Source organism: Rhinoderma darwinii, chromosome 2 (genome assembly GCF_050947455.1).
Source record: "Rhinoderma darwinii isolate aRhiDar2 chromosome 2, aRhiDar2.hap1, whole genome shotgun sequence".
Taxonomy (NCBI): Eukaryota; Metazoa; Chordata; class Amphibia; order Anura; family Rhinodermatidae; genus Rhinoderma; species Rhinoderma darwinii.
Window position 1 is genome coordinate 309,199,264 of NC_134688.1, and position 19,121 is coordinate 309,218,384.

Genomic DNA, 19,121 nt, shown 5'->3' on the forward strand with positions numbered 1-19,121 from the left:
TAAAAAAATATTGGTTGTTGGACGTGTCTTGGCAAACACGAGTGTTTAAACATCTGTGACCTCTAGCAATGATTAATCTACCTGTCCCCTTTTTTTCCCCAGCAAAGGGTAGGATAGTTTGCTATGCAAATTTTCTTGTGGCCTCTGAACTCACATCATGCACCTTGGGAAAGTCCCAATTCTTTATTCTGTTTATAGCTGAAGTGGAGTCAGGTTACATGGGTTGGGTGTATATAAGCAGAATATTTCATTCTCTTAGTTGCGTCTTCTGAATTATTGGATTACTTATGTTTCTGGAATCCTGCACAGGTAGTGTAACAACCTTAACATTAAACTTCTGAGATCAGGGTGTTTTCTGAAGATTTCCAGTCCTTTAGGCATATGTCATAGCTGTACTGTTTTTGAGCATTTCAATTACTTTTACGAAATATCTACTATCATGAACAATGTTTAGGCTCAAATGTACTAAAGCATTGTAACTGATGGGTACATAATGGTTTGCCACTTCCTTCACCCGATTTCTTATGTCATGTTTCTGCGGGGAATCACAATTTTGGATCAGTTCTACCAGTTATCTTCTTCTTGTAGGGCCTAAGATGGCAAGAGAAAACTGTGAGATCAGCAGTATCTTTAACAATTATATTACAACTTTATATCCAACTGTCCAAGCCCATGCTGTGTCAACTGGGACTTTTACAAATCAAGACAATGACAAGTTACTTACATTTGCTATACCAGGAAACATTAGCGAGCTAACAGGTAACTAAGAAATCTGTAACATTTAGGATTCATCCTTTAACCAATGATTATGGTAATCAATTTGCAGTGGACATTTCTATTTTAGTCTGTGTGTGGTTACAAGAAAAGATAAAATGGTAAAGTATACCTTATGTTCTACAGCAGAGATATGTGACTTGGCCCAGGATTTGCCTCACATGTGGACACAGCAGCAGGTGTTGGACTGGATCAGTTATAATGTAGAGAGAAACAAGTGGGATGCCATTACTATAGACTTAACCCAATGTGAAATGGATGGACAGTGCCTATGTCAACTGAGCAGAGAAAATATGAGGGCAAAGTTTGGTGGCCTTGGGGATAAACTCTATGACCATTTGTGGCAACTTAAAAATTGTGAGTACTAAGACTTAATTATTAAGTAAAACTTTTTATTTGTAGTAGATATTGTGCTATTCAATATTTTTAAACGGTCTGATAAATATCAGTGGGGTCTGTAAGAATGTCATTTATTGAGAGTGTTTGAAGATGATGAAAATGTATACATTTCCTTAAATGCTTACACTTTATATTTATACAGCCCACACTAACCATAAGGTACATTCTGTGCTCAAAAGCCAAACTGTTAGCCTATGTCCAAAGCAATTTTTCATCCTGTTATTTTTCTGTGCTGTTTTGCAAACAATAATTTTAGGTGTAAAATTGCTTTTAGTCTAACATTCGAAAATATTTCCTCACAGGGCAAACTCAACCGTCATCAAATTCATATGGTTCTAGTGATTATGAATTAAAGTTTCACCTTTCAGAGGGTAAGTTTAATGCTGCATTCCAATTGTTGCCTTGTTGCGCATTTATTGCTAGAATATAATTTTTTTTATAATTATTATTCTTTCAGAATGTCCTTCTGAATGGGACCTAATCTATGACTATATCAAAAATGACGATAATAATTTGCAGTTTGGAGTAAAAAAAGAAATAGGTATTATTTTATAATAATATGCACATGTCAACCACAGCATGCATGAATTTTTCACAATGAGACCTGTTTCTGGTTTTCACAATAATTTGGTTAGAGTCATTAAATATTACTTCACCTTTTAAAGCGCTACTGAAGAAAAAAAGTTTTAACTTTTTGTACCTTAACCCCTTCCCGCACCTTGACGTAACTGCATGTCAAGATGAGCAGTAACCGCGCACCTTGACGTGCAGTTACGTCTGTACTTTGACAGTTAACTGCCGTGCGGCGTTACACAGCAGCATCGGTTAACTGTGCAGGGTGTTTGCCCTGCATACCCTGTTGCCGATCAACGGCATATCGCCGCTGATTTCGGCAGTTAACCCTTTCGATGCAGCGGTTGAAGGAGTTTAGCATACCTCCCAACTGTCCCGGTTTCTCACCGGCTACCTCTACTGCTCTCTGCTCTGGCGGCATTGTGGCACAATGTATAAGGGGGTTGTGTGGCACTATGTATATGGGGGAGGGGGTTGTGTAGCACTATGTACAAGGGGGAGGGGGGTTGTGTGGCACTATGTACAAGGGGGAGGGGGGTTGTGTGGCACTATGTACAAGGGGCAGGGGGGTTGTGTGGCACTATGTACTAGGGGTAAGGGGTTGTGTGGCGCTATGTACAAAAGGGGGGCTGTGTGTGGCACTATATACAGGGGGTCTGTGTGTGGAGCTATCTACAGGGGGTTGTGTGTGGAGCTATCTACAGGGGGCTGTGTGTGGCGCTATCTACAGGGGGGCTGTGTGTGGAGCTATGTACAGGGGGCTGTTTGTGGCGCTATCTACAGGGGGGCTGTTTGTGGAGCTGTCTACAGGGGGGCTGTGTGTGGATCTATCTACAGGGGGCTGTGTGTGGAGCTATCTACAGGGGGCTGTGTGCGGCGCTATCTGCACGTGGCTGTGTGTGGAGCTATCTAACGGTGGCCTGTGTGTGGCGCTACCTACAGGTGACTGTGTGTGGAGCTATCTACAGGGGGCTGTGTGTGGCGCTATCTACAGGGGTCTGTGTGTGGAGCTATCTACAGGGGGCTGTGTGTGGCGCTATCTACAGGGGGTTGTGTGTGGAGCTATCTACAGGGGGCTGTGTGTGGAGCTATCTACAGGGGGCTGTGTGTGGAGCATTCTACAGGGGGCTGTGTTTGGAGCATTCTACAGAGGCTGGTCCTCGTAGGCTTCCTGTCAGAGTGACTGTCACGTCACAATGACAGTTGGAATGCCTTACACTACGTAGGTAGTGTAATGTATTCCAGCAGCGATCAGAGCTGCAAGTCTAAATATCCCCTAGTGGGACAAGTAAAAAAAGTAAAAAAAAGATAATAAAAATGTTTTATAAAAGTTTAAAAATAAAAGTTATAAGTTACATCAACAAAAAAATGCTTTTTTTCCCTATAATAAGTCTTTTATTATAGGAAAAAAAAAATAAACACGTTAAAAGTACACATATTTGGTATCACCGCGTTTGTAACAACCCAAACTTTAAAACTATTATGTTATTTTTAATGCATGTTGAACACCGCAAAAAAAGAAGTAAAAAACCATTCCAGAATCACTATTTTTTGTTCACCACCCCTTCCAAAATATACAATAAAAAGTAATCAAAAAGTCACACCAAAATAGTACCAATAAAAACTACAACCCATCCCACAATAAACAAGCCCTTACACAGCTTTTTTGACTGAAAAATAAAAAAGTTATGGCTCTCTGAATATGGTGACACAAAAAATTATTTTATAAAAACGTGATTATATCGCGCAAACGCTGCAAAACGTAAAAAAAACTATATACATTTGGTATCGCCGTAATCGTATCGATCTGCGGCATAAAGTAAAATTGTCATTTATAGTGCAGGGTGAACGCCATAAAAATAAAGAATAAAAACCATTGTCAGAATTGCTGGTTTTTGGTCACCTTGCTTGCCAAAATTTTTTAGAAAAAGTGATCAAAAAAACTGCATGTACCAACTGAATGGTACCAATGAATACTACAGATTGTCCAGCAACAAATTAGCCCTCACACAGCTTCGATGAAGAAGAAATAAAGAAGTTCTGGCTCTCAGAATATAGCGATGCAAAATGTGCATAGAATTCCAAAAGCGGATAAGATTGGGCACCATTTATCAGTGTGACACCGGGCACATATCTGCAGATTATTATTTATTTACCCCATTATTATACCCTCTTATTATACCCCCTGTTGTACTCTGCCCAGCTTACATATGTCCCACATTATAAACTGAAATACCGGCAAAACGCCAAAAACAGAACTTCTACCAAGCTAAATCTGCGCTCCAAAAGCCAAATGCTGCTACTTCCTTATGAGCCCTGCAGCGTGCCCAAACAGCAGTTTACGCCCACAGATCTGGCATCGCCATACCCAGGAGAACCCGATTAATAATTTATGAGGTATTTGTCTTCAGTGACACAAACTGGGCACAACATATTGTGCACTCAAATGGCATATTAGTGGAAAATTTAAATTTACACAGCACCACCCGTTGTGCATTAACCCCTTCGTGCAACACCACTTAATAGCATGTCATGGTGTGCGGGGGGATATATGGAGCATCTCACGCGCTGAGCCTGTGCCATACGTTGCGGGTGTCAGCTGTGTATTACAGCTGACACCCAGGACTAACGGACAGGAACAGCGATCGCGCTGTTACAGGAGCCTATAAAAATGACAATATACTGCAATACATAAGAATTGGAGTGTATTGTACCAGTGATCTAATGATCGCTGGTTCAAGTCCCCTAGGGGGACTAATAAAATGTGTAAAAAAAAAAAAAAGTAAATAAAGTTATTCGGGAAAAAAATTAAATAAATATTTGAAGTCCAAAAGAAAACCCTTTTCCCAATTTTTTCACTAAAGCTGTAATGACGGGGGTGGGGAGACAGACAAGTGAGCCCTAATCTACCCGCCACTCAGTCCCTGCCTACTTGCAACGACCCGCCCTAGGCGACGGGGTACAACTGGGTGACGGTCCCTACGCTCAATAAGTGCACGACAGACAAACAGACAAGGGTACACAGAGCTAGGGGAAGTTGCCCACAGCAACACCGTGAGCAACAGAGAAGTGAACAAGCCGAGTCAAACCAGGAGTGTACGAGGTACCAAACGCAGAGCAGGAGTAGTCAGCAAGCCGGGGTCAATATGAAGCAAGGACAATAGTACAAGAAGCTGCAGCAGGGCCAGGAAACCAAACGAGAAGAAATCACAAGCAAGGAGGAACAGGAAAGGCAGGTATAAATAGACAGAGGGCGGGAGCTAGCTCCGTCTGGCCAGGCTGTGATAGGTTCTCCCACTCCTAAGCCTGCCACCCTGAGTGGTGGAAGATGGAGTCACTCTCACAGACATAGAAGCAGGTGCAGACTGATTATCTATGGGCGTTAACCCCGAAGCTGTGGCTGGCAGATCCTTTACAAAAGCAATGTAAAAAATAAAAAAATACACAAAATTGGTATCGCTGCGTCCGTAAAAGTCCAAACTATTACAATATACCATTATTTAACTCACGCTGAATGCTGTAAATAATAAGGAATTTAAAATGCCAACATTGCTGTTTTTTGGTCAACTCAGCTCTAAAAAAAAATTATCAAAAAGTGCTCAAAAAGTTGTACGCAAAAAAAAATGGTTCCAATAAAAACTACAGTAGGTCCCGCAAGAAATGAGTCCTCACACCACTTTATTGATGGAAAAATAAAAACGTTATGGCTCTTGGAATGCGGGGAGTGAAAAACGAAAATAAAAAAGCAAAAAATGGATCAGTCTAGAAAGGTTTAATTAATTTTTAATAAAAAAGCATTTATGACAACATGTGTGGTATGTAGGAGAAATTGCTTTACAACTTTGGGGTGCTTTTTCCTCCTTTAGGGCACGGCCAGACGTGGCGGAATTGCTCTGGAATTCCGCTGCGGACAGTTCGCTGCGGAAATCCGCAGCGGACAGTTTCTCCATTGGTTTCCACACCTTTTTAGTTATGTTCGTGCAGACGTGGCGGAAAACTCCGCTGCGGACCATTGGTTGCGGTGCAGAATTTGGTGCATACACTGGCTGTTGCGGACTTGTTGCAGACTTGTTGTGGACTTGTTGCGGAATTTCTCCATTGACTTCAATGGAGTTTCAAAATTCCACAATGAAATCCCCAGATGTTATGTGTGTTGCGTTGCGGATTGGTTTTACGAACAGGATATTTCTTCATTCTGGCTGGACCTATGTGTTTAAAGGTCTATAGCCAAACTGAGATGGAATGTTTTAAAAGAGAGCAGGCTAAACTCTTCACCTGAATCTACAACGACTAATCCGCAGCAATTTACTTCACATTTTAGGCAAAGGCGCAAAGGAATCTGCAACACAGATTATGTGCTGCATTGATGCGGACAGTGTCTGCAGAAATACGCCACATCTGGCCATGCCCTTATTCTTTGTGAAAATTCAAAAATTCAACATTTTAGTGGGAATAGTGTTGATATTCATTTTCACGGCCTAATTGTAATAAATTTGGAAAAAGACCTGTGGGGTCTAAATGCTAACTATACCCTAGATAGATTCCTTAAGTGGTGTAGTTTCCCAAATGGGGTCACTCATGGGGTATTTTCACTGTTTTGGTCTCTCTGGGGCTTTGCAAATGCGACATAACACCCAAATACTATTCCAACTAAATCTTAGCTCCAAATGCCAAATAGCGCTCCTTCACTTCTAAGCCCCGCTATGGGTCCAACAGCAGTTTATTACAACATATGGTGTATTTCCTTATTCTTGAGAAATTGCTTTACAACTGCTGGGGTGTTTTTTCTCCTTTATTCCTTGTAAAAATTAAAAATGTCTACGTGGTTTCAGAAAAAAGTAGATTCTCATCTTCACAGACCTATTCAAATACATTTAGCATAAAAACTGTGGGGTCAAAATGCTAACTATACCCCTAGATAAAGTCAGTGAGGGGTGTAGTTTTCAAAATGGGGTTACTTTTGGGTGGTTTCCACGGTTTTGGTACCTCCCGTTCATTGCAAACGTGACACAGCACTGAAAACGAATCCAGAAAAATCAGCGCTCCAAAATCTAAATGACGCTCCTTCTTTTCTGAGCCCTGCTGTGGGTCGAACAGCAGTTTATTACCACATTTGGGGTATTGCCATAATCGGGAGAAATTGCTTTACAAATGCTGGGGTGTTATTTCTCCTTTATGCCTTGTAAAAATTAAAAATGTCTATATTTTTTCAGAAAAAAATGTAGATTTTCACCTTCACAGACTAATTCAAATACATTTAGCATAAAAACTGTGGGGTCAAAATGCTAACTATACCCCTAGATAAATTCATTGAGGGGTGTAGTTTCCAAAATGGGGTCACTTTTATTTATTTTTTTACTGTTTTGGCATCACAAGACCTCTTCAAACCTGACATGGTGTCTAAAATATATTCCAAAAAAAAGAGGCCCCAAAATCCTCTAGGTGGTCCTTTGATTCTGAGGCCGGTGCTTCACTCCATAAGCACCATAAGCCACATGTGGGATATTTCTAAAAACTGCACAATCTGGGCAATATATATTGAGTTGCATTTCTCGTGTAAAACCTTCTGTGTTACAGAGAAAACTGTATTACAAATGAAATTTTGCAAAAATTTGTAAATTTCACCTCAACTTTGCTTTAATTCCTGAGAAACGCCTATGGGGTTAAAACACTTTATGAATGCTGTTTTGGATACTTTGAGGGGTGCACCTTTCAAAATGGGGTGAGTTATGGAGTCTTTCTAATATATAAGGCCCTCAAAGCCCTCAAAGAACTGAACTGGCCCCTGAAAAAATGGGCTTTTGAAAATTTCTTCAAAATATGAGAAATTGCTGCTAAAGTTCTAAGTCTTGTAACGTCCTAGAAAAATGGTAGTGTGGTATTACTGTCTGTCTTACAAGCATATACATTTAATATAAGAAAAATGCAAGTTTTGGCAAATTTTCTAAAAATTTCGGTGTTTTTCACACATAAATATAAAATTTATCGACTACATTTTTTTACAAACACAAAGTACAATATGTCACGAGAAAACAATCTCAGAATCATTTGGATAGGTAAAAGCATTCCCAAGTTATTATTACATAAGGTAACACATGTCAGATTTGAGAAAATTGGCTTCGTCCTCAAGGCCAAAACAGGCTCAGTCCTGAAGGGGTTAATTGTTGCATGGGATTAGAAAAACATGGCTGTTTTTTTCCAAAACAGCGACACACATATCCACAGGTTGTGTGTGGTATTGCAACTCAGCTCTGTTGAAGTCAATGGACTGAATTGGAATACTAGACACTTCTTTACTAGGCACCCCTTTCTCAGGATTGTGGGAATTCCAGTGGCCAGATCCCTGCTGCCACATATTTTTTAAATATGACAAAGTAGTATATCATTTTGCTATAAAATTAAAAAGACTGTCTAGTCACTATTGCCCCCATAGTGTGTGTTACATCACATGCTGTGCCCACTCACTACATTTAGACTATGCTGACTTTGATTACAGATGCCATTAAAGTCTTAGACTACTGATTTCTTCACATTACCATTAGTTTTAAAGTCAAGGCTATGTCTATTGCAATGATTAAAGCTGGGATTGCAGTAGCTTGGTCCTGGTGAAAATAAAATGTCAAGGCTGACTATAGCTGTTCTGCCTTAACATCAGATCTAAAGCAACTGTCACACCAAACAGTGGCTTTATGTAATGTTGGCACTTAGAGGCTTTATGTTATGTTGAGCACAAGTGAGAGATACACATTGGAAGTATTTGGGTATTAGCAACACACAAATGTTAGAGGGTAAAATTAACAGATATGAAAATTCTAATTCCTACATGCTTTTCAATACAGAGTTTGAGTTGTGCGGAGAGAAAACAACAGATCCAGGTTATTATTCTGATCCAATTTCCCCTGCCAGCTCCAAGTCTTGTGGGTCTGGTAAGTAATGAAGTGTTGCAAGCATATTCACTTCAGTGTAAAGATGCTTGAAAAATGTTTATGTTACTCAACTCCCTTATTTTGCGCTTACAGGATCATATAGCCCTCAAGCTGGAGATTCTGCAGGAAGTGATCTTGACATGGAGGTCAAAACATCTCTAGAAAAAGGTAAGTTGATATTTAACTTCAAACATTACTCACATGAACAAAACAAACTATAAATAATATTCTTTCAAATATAGCATTTTGTTTGTCTGTCTATTTTCAGACATTTTATCAAACTATAACAAAAGTGATGGAACCCCCAATAAGAGAAGGAGGGGCAGACCCCGGAAAATTTATTCTGATAGCACAGATATCTTAGAGACTAAGAAAAGCAAGCACTGTAAGTGGATGTCATTCCTTCTGTTGACATGACAACTTTTGAATTTAGTTACATCTTTACATTTTTGATGCATCGCTTCTATGGACCAATTAATAAGTGCAATCTAATTATTACTCTTATTTTAGCTGCACGTGGTACACACCTTTGGGAGTTTATTCTGCATATATTATTGAACCCTAATTTATATGACGGTCTCTTAAAGTGGGAGGACCGGTCTGAAGGAGTTTTCAAGTTTCTTCGTTCAGAGGCAGTTGCCCAACTTTGGGGACAGAAAAAGAAAAATTCCAGTATGACATATGAGAAGCTTAGCCGAGCTATGAGGTTGGTGTTGTGGTTCATTTACTTAGTAGTTTCTTCTAAATGATTTTACAGACAGCGTTTCTAGCAGCTAATCAATTGAAGTATTTAGGGTGGTAATCTTGGAAAAACTTTTATACATTTAAAGAGGCTCTGTCACCACATTATAAGTGCCCTATCTTGTACATGATGTGATTGGTGCTGTAATGTAGATTACAGTAGTTTTTTTTATTTAGAAAAACGATCATTTTTGACAAAGTTATGACCTATTTTAACTTTATGCTAATGAGTTTCTTAATTCTTAACTGGGCGTGTTTTACTTTTTGACCAAGTGGGCGTTGTGGAGAGAAGTGTATGACGCTGACCAATCAGCGTCATACACTTCTCCCCATTAATTTACACAGCACATAGCGATATAGCTATATCGGTATGTGCAGCCACATAAACACACTATAACGTTACTGCAATGTCCTGACAATGGATATACATTACCTCTAGCCAGGACGTGATGTTTATTCAGAATCCTGACACTTCTGTAGTGTCTGTGTGATACTACAACACAGCACAGCGAGATCTCGATGTAAATGACAGCTTACAGTGTAATCTCGCGAGACTACACCTGCTATGCTGTAAATCACAGAGAAGTGATGAGGATTCTGAATACACATCCTTTCCTGGCTGGAACTAATGTCTATTCATTGTCAGGACACTTGATTAACATTAATGTGTGTGTATGTGACTGCACATCGTGTTCTAGTAAGAACACGATGCTGCTGTGTAAATGAATGGGGAGAAGTGTATGATGCTGATTGGTCACTGATTGGTCAGCGTCATACACTTCTCTCCACAACGCCCACTTGGTCAAAAAGTAAAACACGCCCAGTTGGTCATTAAGAAACTCATTAGCATAAAGCTAAAATAGGTCATAGGTTTTCTAAATATAAAACACTGCTGTAATCTACATTACAGCGCCAATCACATTATGTATAGGATAGGGCACTTATAATGTGGTGACAGAGCCTCTTTAAGTACAAATGTTTAATGATGAAACTTCCTTTTGCATATTCTCTCTCTACGCAGATATTACTACAAACGAGAAATTCTTGAGCGCGTCCATGGCCGCAGATTAGTGTATAAATTTGGGAAAAACGCCAGTGGTTGGCGCCTGGGAGACAAAGGATCCTTTGGATGTTAGAATCAGAATGTCAGAGACTATGTGGATAATTGTTCACTGTGCATATATTCGTCAGAATACACCCTTGTTTTTAAGGACGTTGTCGTAGCATCATTATTACGGTGCCAGATACTTAAGCTGATATTTTAGCTACCGTAGGTTGTTGTAAACCGTTTTTACTTTTGAAATTTTATATATTTTATATATTTTGTTCAGTTGTAATGTTTTTTCGTTTTACAATGCATTTACAGAAATAAATAAATGTGACGTCATAGGTTTCAAAACATACATAAATGAAAAAAATGTTAAAGGGAACCTGTAACCAGCATTTCACCTATTGAACTCTACTCACTCCTCGCTGGCCGCTGCTGTCAAAAGTTCATTGCCATTATCCCCTCACCTAAACTCATCCTCTGACTATAAATTAACTGTCTACAAACATTTTGCGCCTTGTATGGTAATAATCCAACAGTCTCGTTCGTTCCTCTTCTTATGCCCGCCCACTGTCGAAAACTGGCCTGCCCTGAATGCTGTCAATCAAAAGTAAGCGTTCAATCAAAAGTAAGGCGGCAGGGTTAACTCGGAAAAGGCTTGAGGAATGAAGAAATGGCTCTTTTCAAACGAAGATATGACTCTTTTATGCTCATTAGCATACGGCATGGGAACACTAAAAAACTCAATACTGATGGTACAGTGTCTACTTAGAAGATAATTAAACTTCACATTAAAAGAAATTTCACCCACTACCACCAGGTATTGCTGATTTATTAGGTGAAATGCTGGTGACAGGTTCCCTTTAAGGTTGCTTAAAGAGGCTCTGTCACCAGATTATAAATTCGCCTATATTGTACATGATGTGATCGGCGCTGTAATGTAGATAACAACAGTGTTTTTTTATTTAGAAAAACCCATCATTTTTGACAGAGTTATGACCTATATTAGCTTTATGCTAATGAGTTTCTCAATGGGCAACTGGGCGTGTTTTACCAATCAGCGTCATACACTTCTCTCCATTCATTTACACTGCAGATAGCGATATAGCTATATCGCTAAGTACAGCCACATAAACACACTATAACATTACTGCAGTGTCATGACAATGAATAGACATTACACCCTGCCAGGACGTGATGTGTATTCAGAATCCTGACCACTTCTCTGCACGTCTCTGGGATTTACAGCACAGCACAGCGAAATCTCGCTGTAAATGACAGGTTACAGCGTAATCTCGCGAGACTACGCCTGCTATGCTGTAACTCACAGAGAAGTGCAGAGAAGTGGTCAGGATTCTGAATAAACATCACATCCTGACTGGAGGTAATGTATATTCATTGTCGGGACACTGAAGTAATGTTAAAGTGTGTTTATGTGGCTGCACATAGCGATATAGCTATATCGCTATCTGCAGAGTAATGAATGGAGAGAAGTGTATGACGCTGATTGGTCACTGATTGGTCAGCGTCATACACTCCTCTGTACAACGCCCACTTGGTCAAAAAGTAAAACACGCCCAGTTGTCCATTGAGAAACTCATTAGCATAAAGCTAATATTGGTAATAACTCCGTCAAAAATGATTGTTTTTCTAAATGAAAAAACACTGCTGTAATCTACATTACAGCGCCGATCACATCATATACAATATAGGGAATTTATAATGTGGTGACAGAGCCTTTTTAATACTGGGTACCAGTTTTACATACAATAGGAAACATATACAAGAAAAGTTTACTTTGCTACCACGCCTAAGCAACAATGATGTTCAAGTTCCATACAATTATTTCCTTCAGACTGATAGAATCAGTCAAACTGAAAATGTAGCACCTGAGCAAATGTATTCATATACATGGACCATACCTAAAATAAAAATGATGCAGTGAAGGAAATAAGTATTTGATCCCTTGCTGATTTTGTAAGTTTGCCCACTGTCAAAGACATGAACAGTGTAGAATTTTTAGGCTAGGTTAATTTTACCAGTGAGAGATCGATTATATTTAAAAAAAAACCAGAAAATCACATTGTCAAAATTATATATATTTATTTGCATTGTGCACAGAGAAATAAGTATTTGATCCCTTTGGCAAACAAGCACAGCAGTCAGACGTTTTTTGTAGTTGATGATGAGGTTTGCACACATGTTAGATGGAATTTTGGCCCACTCCTCTTTGCAGATCATCTGTAAATCATTAAGATTTTGAGGCTGTCGCTTTGCTACTCGGATCTCCAGCTCCCTCCATAAGTTTTCGATGGGATTAAGGTCTGGAGACTGGCTAGGCCACTCCATGACCTTAATGTGCTTCTTTTTGAGCCACTCCTTTGTTGCCTTGGCTGTATGTTTCGGGTCATTGTCATGCTGGAAGACCCAGCCACGAGCCATTTTTAATGTCCTGGTGGAGGGAAGGAGGTTGTCACTCAGGATTTGACGGTACATGGCTCCATCTATTCTCCCAATGATGCGGTGAAGTAGTCCTGTGCCCTTAGCAGAGAAACACCCCCAAAACATAATGTTTACACCTCCATGCTTGACAATCGGGACGGTGTTCTTTGGGTCATAGGCAGCATTTCTCTTCCTCCAAAAATAACGAGTCGAGTTAATGCCAAAGAGCTCAATTTTAGTCTCATCTGACCACAGCACCTTCTCCCAATCACTCTCAGAATCATCCAGATGTTCATTTGCAAACTTCAGATGGGCCTGTACATGTGCCTTCTTGAGCAGGTGGACCTTGCAGGCACTGCTGGATTTTAATCCATTACGGCGTAATGTGTTACCAATGGTTTTCTTGGTGACTGTGGTCCCAGCTGCCTTGAGATCATTAACAAGTTCCCCCCGTGTAGTTTTCGGCTGAGCTCTCACCTTCCTCAGGATCAAGGAGACCCCACGAGGTGAGATTTTGCATGGAGGCCCAGATCGATGTCGATTGACAGTCATTTTGTATGTCTTCCATTTTCTTACTATTGCACCAACAGTTGTCTCCTTCTCACCCAGCGTCTTACTTATGGTTTTGTAGCCCATTCCAGCCTTGTGCAGGTCTATGATCTTGTCCCTGACATCCTTAGAAAGTTCTTTGGTCTTGCCCATGTTGTAGAGGTAAGAGTCATACTGATTAATTGAGTCTGTGGACAGGAGTCTTTTATACAGGTGACCATTTAAGACAGCTGTCTTTAATGCAGGCACCAAGTTGATTTGGAGCGTGTAACTGGTCTGGAGGAGGCTGAATTCTTAATGGTTGGTAGGGGATCAAATACTTATCTCTCTGTGCACAATGCAAATAAATATATATAATTTTGACAATGTGATTTTCTTTTTTTTTTTTTATATATATATATAATCTATCTCTCACTGGTAAAATTAACCTAGCCTAAAAATTCTAGACTGTTCATGACTTTGACAGTGGGAAAACTTACAAAATCAGCAAGGGATCAAATACTTATTTCCTTCACTGTACATAGTCTGTTAGTTTATATTTCTCTGAACTACTAGCTTTGTAATTTTATTTCAATGCACACATCTACATAAAGCTCTAAACACAGATGACTTTGTATGTTTCCAGTAATTCATTTACTAAATCTTCTTATCAAACTTCTGCATATACTCTAACAAAGAAATGACGCACTTCTGCTGTTTTAGACAATAGTTCCCGAATTCCTATCTCTGTAAATATGTTATGTTGAAACGGCTATATGTATTATTTCTGTAAATATTTTTTTATTGATTAAACATTTGTCTTTACTAAAACAAATGTTATATATTAGTTTCTTCAGGTATTTACATATATTGTCAATCATTTTACATGTAAATATTTTGGTTTTATAAGTGAACACAATTTTAGGGTCAGTTCACACAGAGTTTTATTATGCGGAAACCGCGTCGGAAAACATGCAAAAAAACGTCCGAAAATGCCTCTCATTGATTTCAATGGGAGGCGGAGGCGTTTTTTTTTCCCGCGAGTGGAAAAAACGTCTCACGAGAAAATGAAGCAACATGCCCTATCTTCGGGCGTTTACGTCTCTGACCATCTATTGACATCAATGGAAGGCAGAGAAAGCGTATTTTGCGGCATTTTTTGCCCGTGGCGCTCAATGGCCGTGGGCGAAAAACGCCATGAAAATCGGTGTGCAGGCAGAGCAAAATCTGCCTCAAAATTCAAAACGAAATTTTGAGGCAGATTTTCTGCCTGCAAAATACTCCGTGTGAACTCAGCCTTATATTTGTACAGCAAACTTTTTTTTTTAAGCAAAATATACTCCTATTTTGAATAAATAAAATCTGTATAATAAGAACAGCAATAATCTATTGCTATTTGTCATGATTTGTGAAAGAAATGTTCTTATCTTAAAGGTTACGTATTTTCTTTCTTTAAAAATGAAAATGTCCATCAGTGTGTTTAGTGCAACTTTCTAAATATGTTTTTATGAAAAATTATTACAAAATTTTCAGATACAGCCGCTCTGTATCCCTAAGGCCTCGTGCACACTTACCGTTTTCACGGCCGCTTTTGACGGGTCCGTGAACCCGTTTTAGCGGCCGTGTGGTTTCCTTGTGCACTCCTGTGTGCACTCCGTGTTTCCGTTTCCGTGCGCCGAGCATGGTACTGTCCAGGGTGCTGAAAGAGTTAATGGGCTGCACTGTTCGGCAGTAACTCTTTCAGCAACCTTGACAGTACCATGCTCGGCGTGCAGAAAATACAATTTGAATGTAATAAAAAAAAATAATAAATAAGTTCATACTTACATTCCTCCTGTCCGGCCTCCAGCGATGACGTTCAATCCATGTCGCCGCTGCAGCCAATCACAGGCTGTAGTGGCGGTCACGCACGTCAGGATGACGTCAGAAGGCCGGCCTCCAGGGATGACGCTTCATCCCACGTGTCCGCCTCTGCAGCCAATCACAGGCTGCAGCGGCCTCTGCAGCCAATCACAGGCTGCCACGTTACAAAAGAAGGTCGGACTGGAGGAAGAAGAGGGACTCGTCACCAAGACAACGACCGGGTACGTATGAAATGCTTTTTATTTTATTTTTTATCAGCAGCCTCTTTTCTCTATCAGTTATTGATGGAGACAAGTGGCTGCCGATTAGTGTAATATTTTTCTAATGTTTTTCTGCCCACCCGGCGGTTGCTAGGCAACGGCTCCGTCACACACGGACGGCACACGGATGCCTTCCGTGTGCCTTCAGTTTTTTTGACGGCCCCATTGACTTGCATGGGCCTCACGGTCACGGATTCTCGGACCAAAGTAGGACATGCTCTACTTTTGGATCGGAACGGAGCAACGGGGCCGTCAAAAAAACTGAAGTGTGCATAGCCCCATTGAAATTAATGGGTCAGTGTGCTAGCCGTCAGAAAAATGGCTAGCACCCTGAAGAAAAACACTGAAGTGGGCATGAGGCCTAACACAGAGCAGCTATATCTAGCACTGAAACGTCAGCGGCACTTACGGGTCCAAAATAAAAAGTATTTAGAAACTTGCACAAAACACATGATTTCAAGGTTGTACATAGCGTTTAAAGGTGTGTTAACAGTCACTGGCATGTCTGCTGCCTACAATAGAGCACTGGAAAAAGGATCTAGTCAAATTGTTTTTACATCAAACACTGATTACATAACACTAAAGCAAGATAAAGAAAAGCTGATGCACTAAGTAACTGGTAGCTAGCGCTAAGATCAAATTCATGCCATGTGTGAAGTTGTACTCTTTGCAAATTTGCCAGGGAAATCTCCCAATGTACCCATAGATTTAGAGGGCAAATGTATAAAACAAATTATGCCAGTCTACGGCAGACATGTATAGGTACAAAGTTGCAAACATCTCTATGCATTTGACTGAAACATTTCAAACATTCCCATCACCATAGAAAGATACCAGAAAGAAGTGGGGGAAAATAATTTTGGTACCCTGATGAAATTCAGATTTCATTCAGTTTCTGAGAAAGGAAAAGGGTGCTATTTAATGAAGGGACAGGTTTGCCTTCCGTTGCATAAAGTAATTGGTCATGTATCAGTAGTGACACAGTAGAAAGCCAACAAATAAGCAAATTAAATGTTGGTAATCAACAGCAGGCATAGCTACAGAGGACCTGTTGAAAGGGGGGGGGGGGGGGAAGGTTGGGTCTACACCATAAGAACTCGGACTGTATGAGATATTTGAAAAATATATATTGCTTTATTCAAACGACATAATTGAATTAATTACTTAAGATTACATATAAAGTGCATTCATTATATCACTAGAACCACGTCAATATGCATAAAAAGTACTGGCCAGTTAGTACAGATCGATATATTATATGTAATATCCCACCCAATTCATAAATTAATTCATAAATCTAAGAATCATATGAAAATTATAAAGAATATAAATTTATACACAATTTATCATCAGATGATGTGAAGGCCTACAATAAATGTGCATCATTATAGATATCACCCAATATAAAGAATACTAGTTTTAATAGTGATTGAAATAAGTTGATAATTTCTCTCACAATTGACCATAAATGCAAGATGCTCTCATTGATGGGACTTAATCATATAATGTCCCAAAGTTAATGAGGGTTGAATATAATTCCAAGGATGTCAATTATTAACTGACATGACCACTTAATATTGAGGAGCTGGAATAATCCATTGGAGACATGTGTATGGAAATATTCCTGGGGAGGCAGCTCTGGTTAGACTTGAAAAGTCATAAATGAACATACAGACAAGGTGGCTCTAATTATATACGTACAGTATGTGCCTATAAATGCAGGATATAATTGACCCTGATGAAGTCCACCCAGAACAAAACGCGTCAGTGACATAGAACTCTGCCACCACAAGGTGGATGGGCGAGCCGGTTGTAAATGCTGGCTGTCTGTTTATTCAAGGACAATGCGAGTCTGGCTACTTAAACTAGCATGAGATCCGTGAGTAACACCAGCAGAAACCATCCATTATTTCCTTATACTTGGTGTATACCTGGCCTAACTCTGAGGTAGATATACTTATATTGGCAAGTGAATGTAACAGCAGAGCCACATTTGTTTCTCTCCTCCATTAAGGTGCATGTATAATTGTAGTATGCTCATTTATGACTTTTCAAGTCTAACCGGGGCTGCCTACCCGGCAATTTGCCATATACAGGTCTCCAAATTATTATACCAGCTCCTCTATACTAAGTGGTCATGTTAGTGGAAACTGACATCCTGGTAATTATTAACCCTCATTAACGCCCCATGGAGGTTTGTTTACATTGTTAGAAATCTTGGAGTGAAGGTTGTGGTGATACAAGTCTCAAGTTGAAAATTTCCTTTAATTATCTAGTGAAATTATTCTACTTTGCATTTACAACAACTGATACGTGATCTTTGGCTTACCTGGCTAATTTGCCTCTCCCTCCCACTGCTAACACCGCTAGATAGGTGTAGAGGAGACAAATTTTATCATACCTTTGTCAACGATCATATTGCAAACAACACTAGGGAAATTACTTTTTAATCCTTACTCATTTACTAATGAGATGGGACGTGTCTGGTTTCTTCGCTGCAAACACCTCCAAAACCTACCCTCTGCTCTTGAGTGACGGGTCTAGTGGATAGCTCGTTATTATACAAGAGACCATAGGAGCGATCACTTAAGATTAGAGCGGAGAGGTTGCATAGGGTATACAGTAGAGAAGCAGAACACTTTACATTTTATTATGCCCTACCTTGCCGGTGGAAGGGGACAGTGATCAGTTGTCCAGCGGTTCCGCTGGTGCTAAAAATAGAGAAATGGTGGATGTCCAGGATTTATGGCCTTCTCCTCAGCCCATGCCTGTTGATCTGGGCAGTGTGTGTAGCTCCGTGAACTGAGTGTGACAAAAGGTTTTTCATAACGGGAGGTGCGTTTGCGATAACCTGGGGTTGGTTCGGGTGATTGATAAGTAGCTCTTTAATGATACCATGCCAGGAGAGCAGGATACCATCTGCAGTGATCAAAATTGTTCCCCAATGGCCTTCCTGAGAAAAGCCAAAAACTGAAAACGAGATAGAAAGGACCCATCAGAATGAACGAAAACAGGGCCCAAACTGACAGGGTACCTAATGGTACTAAAAATTTGAAACAGATAAACCGGACAGATTCGTTTATCCTCAATGGCAGACAACGAAACCGCCACTCCCATACCCTCTTGATCCGTCTTGGAAAACCTAAGCCAAATGCGCACCGAATCGGAATCACACTTTACATCCTCAAACAGCACCCCCCTGGGCGAATCTTACTCACACTCACCAGTTCCCACACCTGAAAAGCCCCAAAGAAGGCCCAAGAAAAGACCAACTAAAACATCCACGATTCATAACTGTACGAACAGACTTCGCCCAACACTCCTAACAACTTCTTAAGCAGCACCACTTTAATTGGCTGTCTGACATCCACTGTCTTCTTCTGGGGTTCCAACCTTTCAGGACCTGCCGTATCCTAAAGTCCTTGGACACATCTGGCCTCCCAGAGAGCTTAAAATAAAAGGCCAAAGCAGCCAGACGCTTTCCCACGGCTGATACCGACACTCATGTCCACCAAGTGAACCACATAGACCTCCAGCAGTCTGACCAATGACTCAGGCCGGAAAGAA

At 40.1% G+C, this 19,121-nt stretch overlaps 1 protein-coding gene across 2 annotated transcripts; it reads left to right on the top strand.

Moving 5' to 3' along the window:
- Positions 1-212: 212 nt before the first annotated feature.
- Positions 213-11,312, top strand: ELF3 (E74 like ETS transcription factor 3). Of its 2 annotated transcripts, XM_075850632.1 has the most exons (10): positions 213-309; positions 589-759; positions 901-1,131; positions 1,476-1,544; positions 1,631-1,714; positions 8,586-8,672; positions 8,766-8,840; positions 8,941-9,057; positions 9,183-9,378; positions 10,435-11,312. In XM_075850632.1, exons 1-10 carry the CDS (start codon positions 288-290, stop codon positions 10,547-10,549), a joined length of 1,167 nt encoding a protein of 388 aa, XP_075706747.1. In that variant the 5' UTR covers positions 213-287; the 3' UTR covers positions 10,550-11,312. The 2 variants fall into 2 exon arrangements, with proteins under 2 accessions (XP_075706747.1, XP_075706748.1); XM_075850633.1 differs by lacking the exon at positions 1,631-1,714.
- The last annotated feature ends 7,809 nt before the right edge of the window (positions 11,313-19,121 follow it).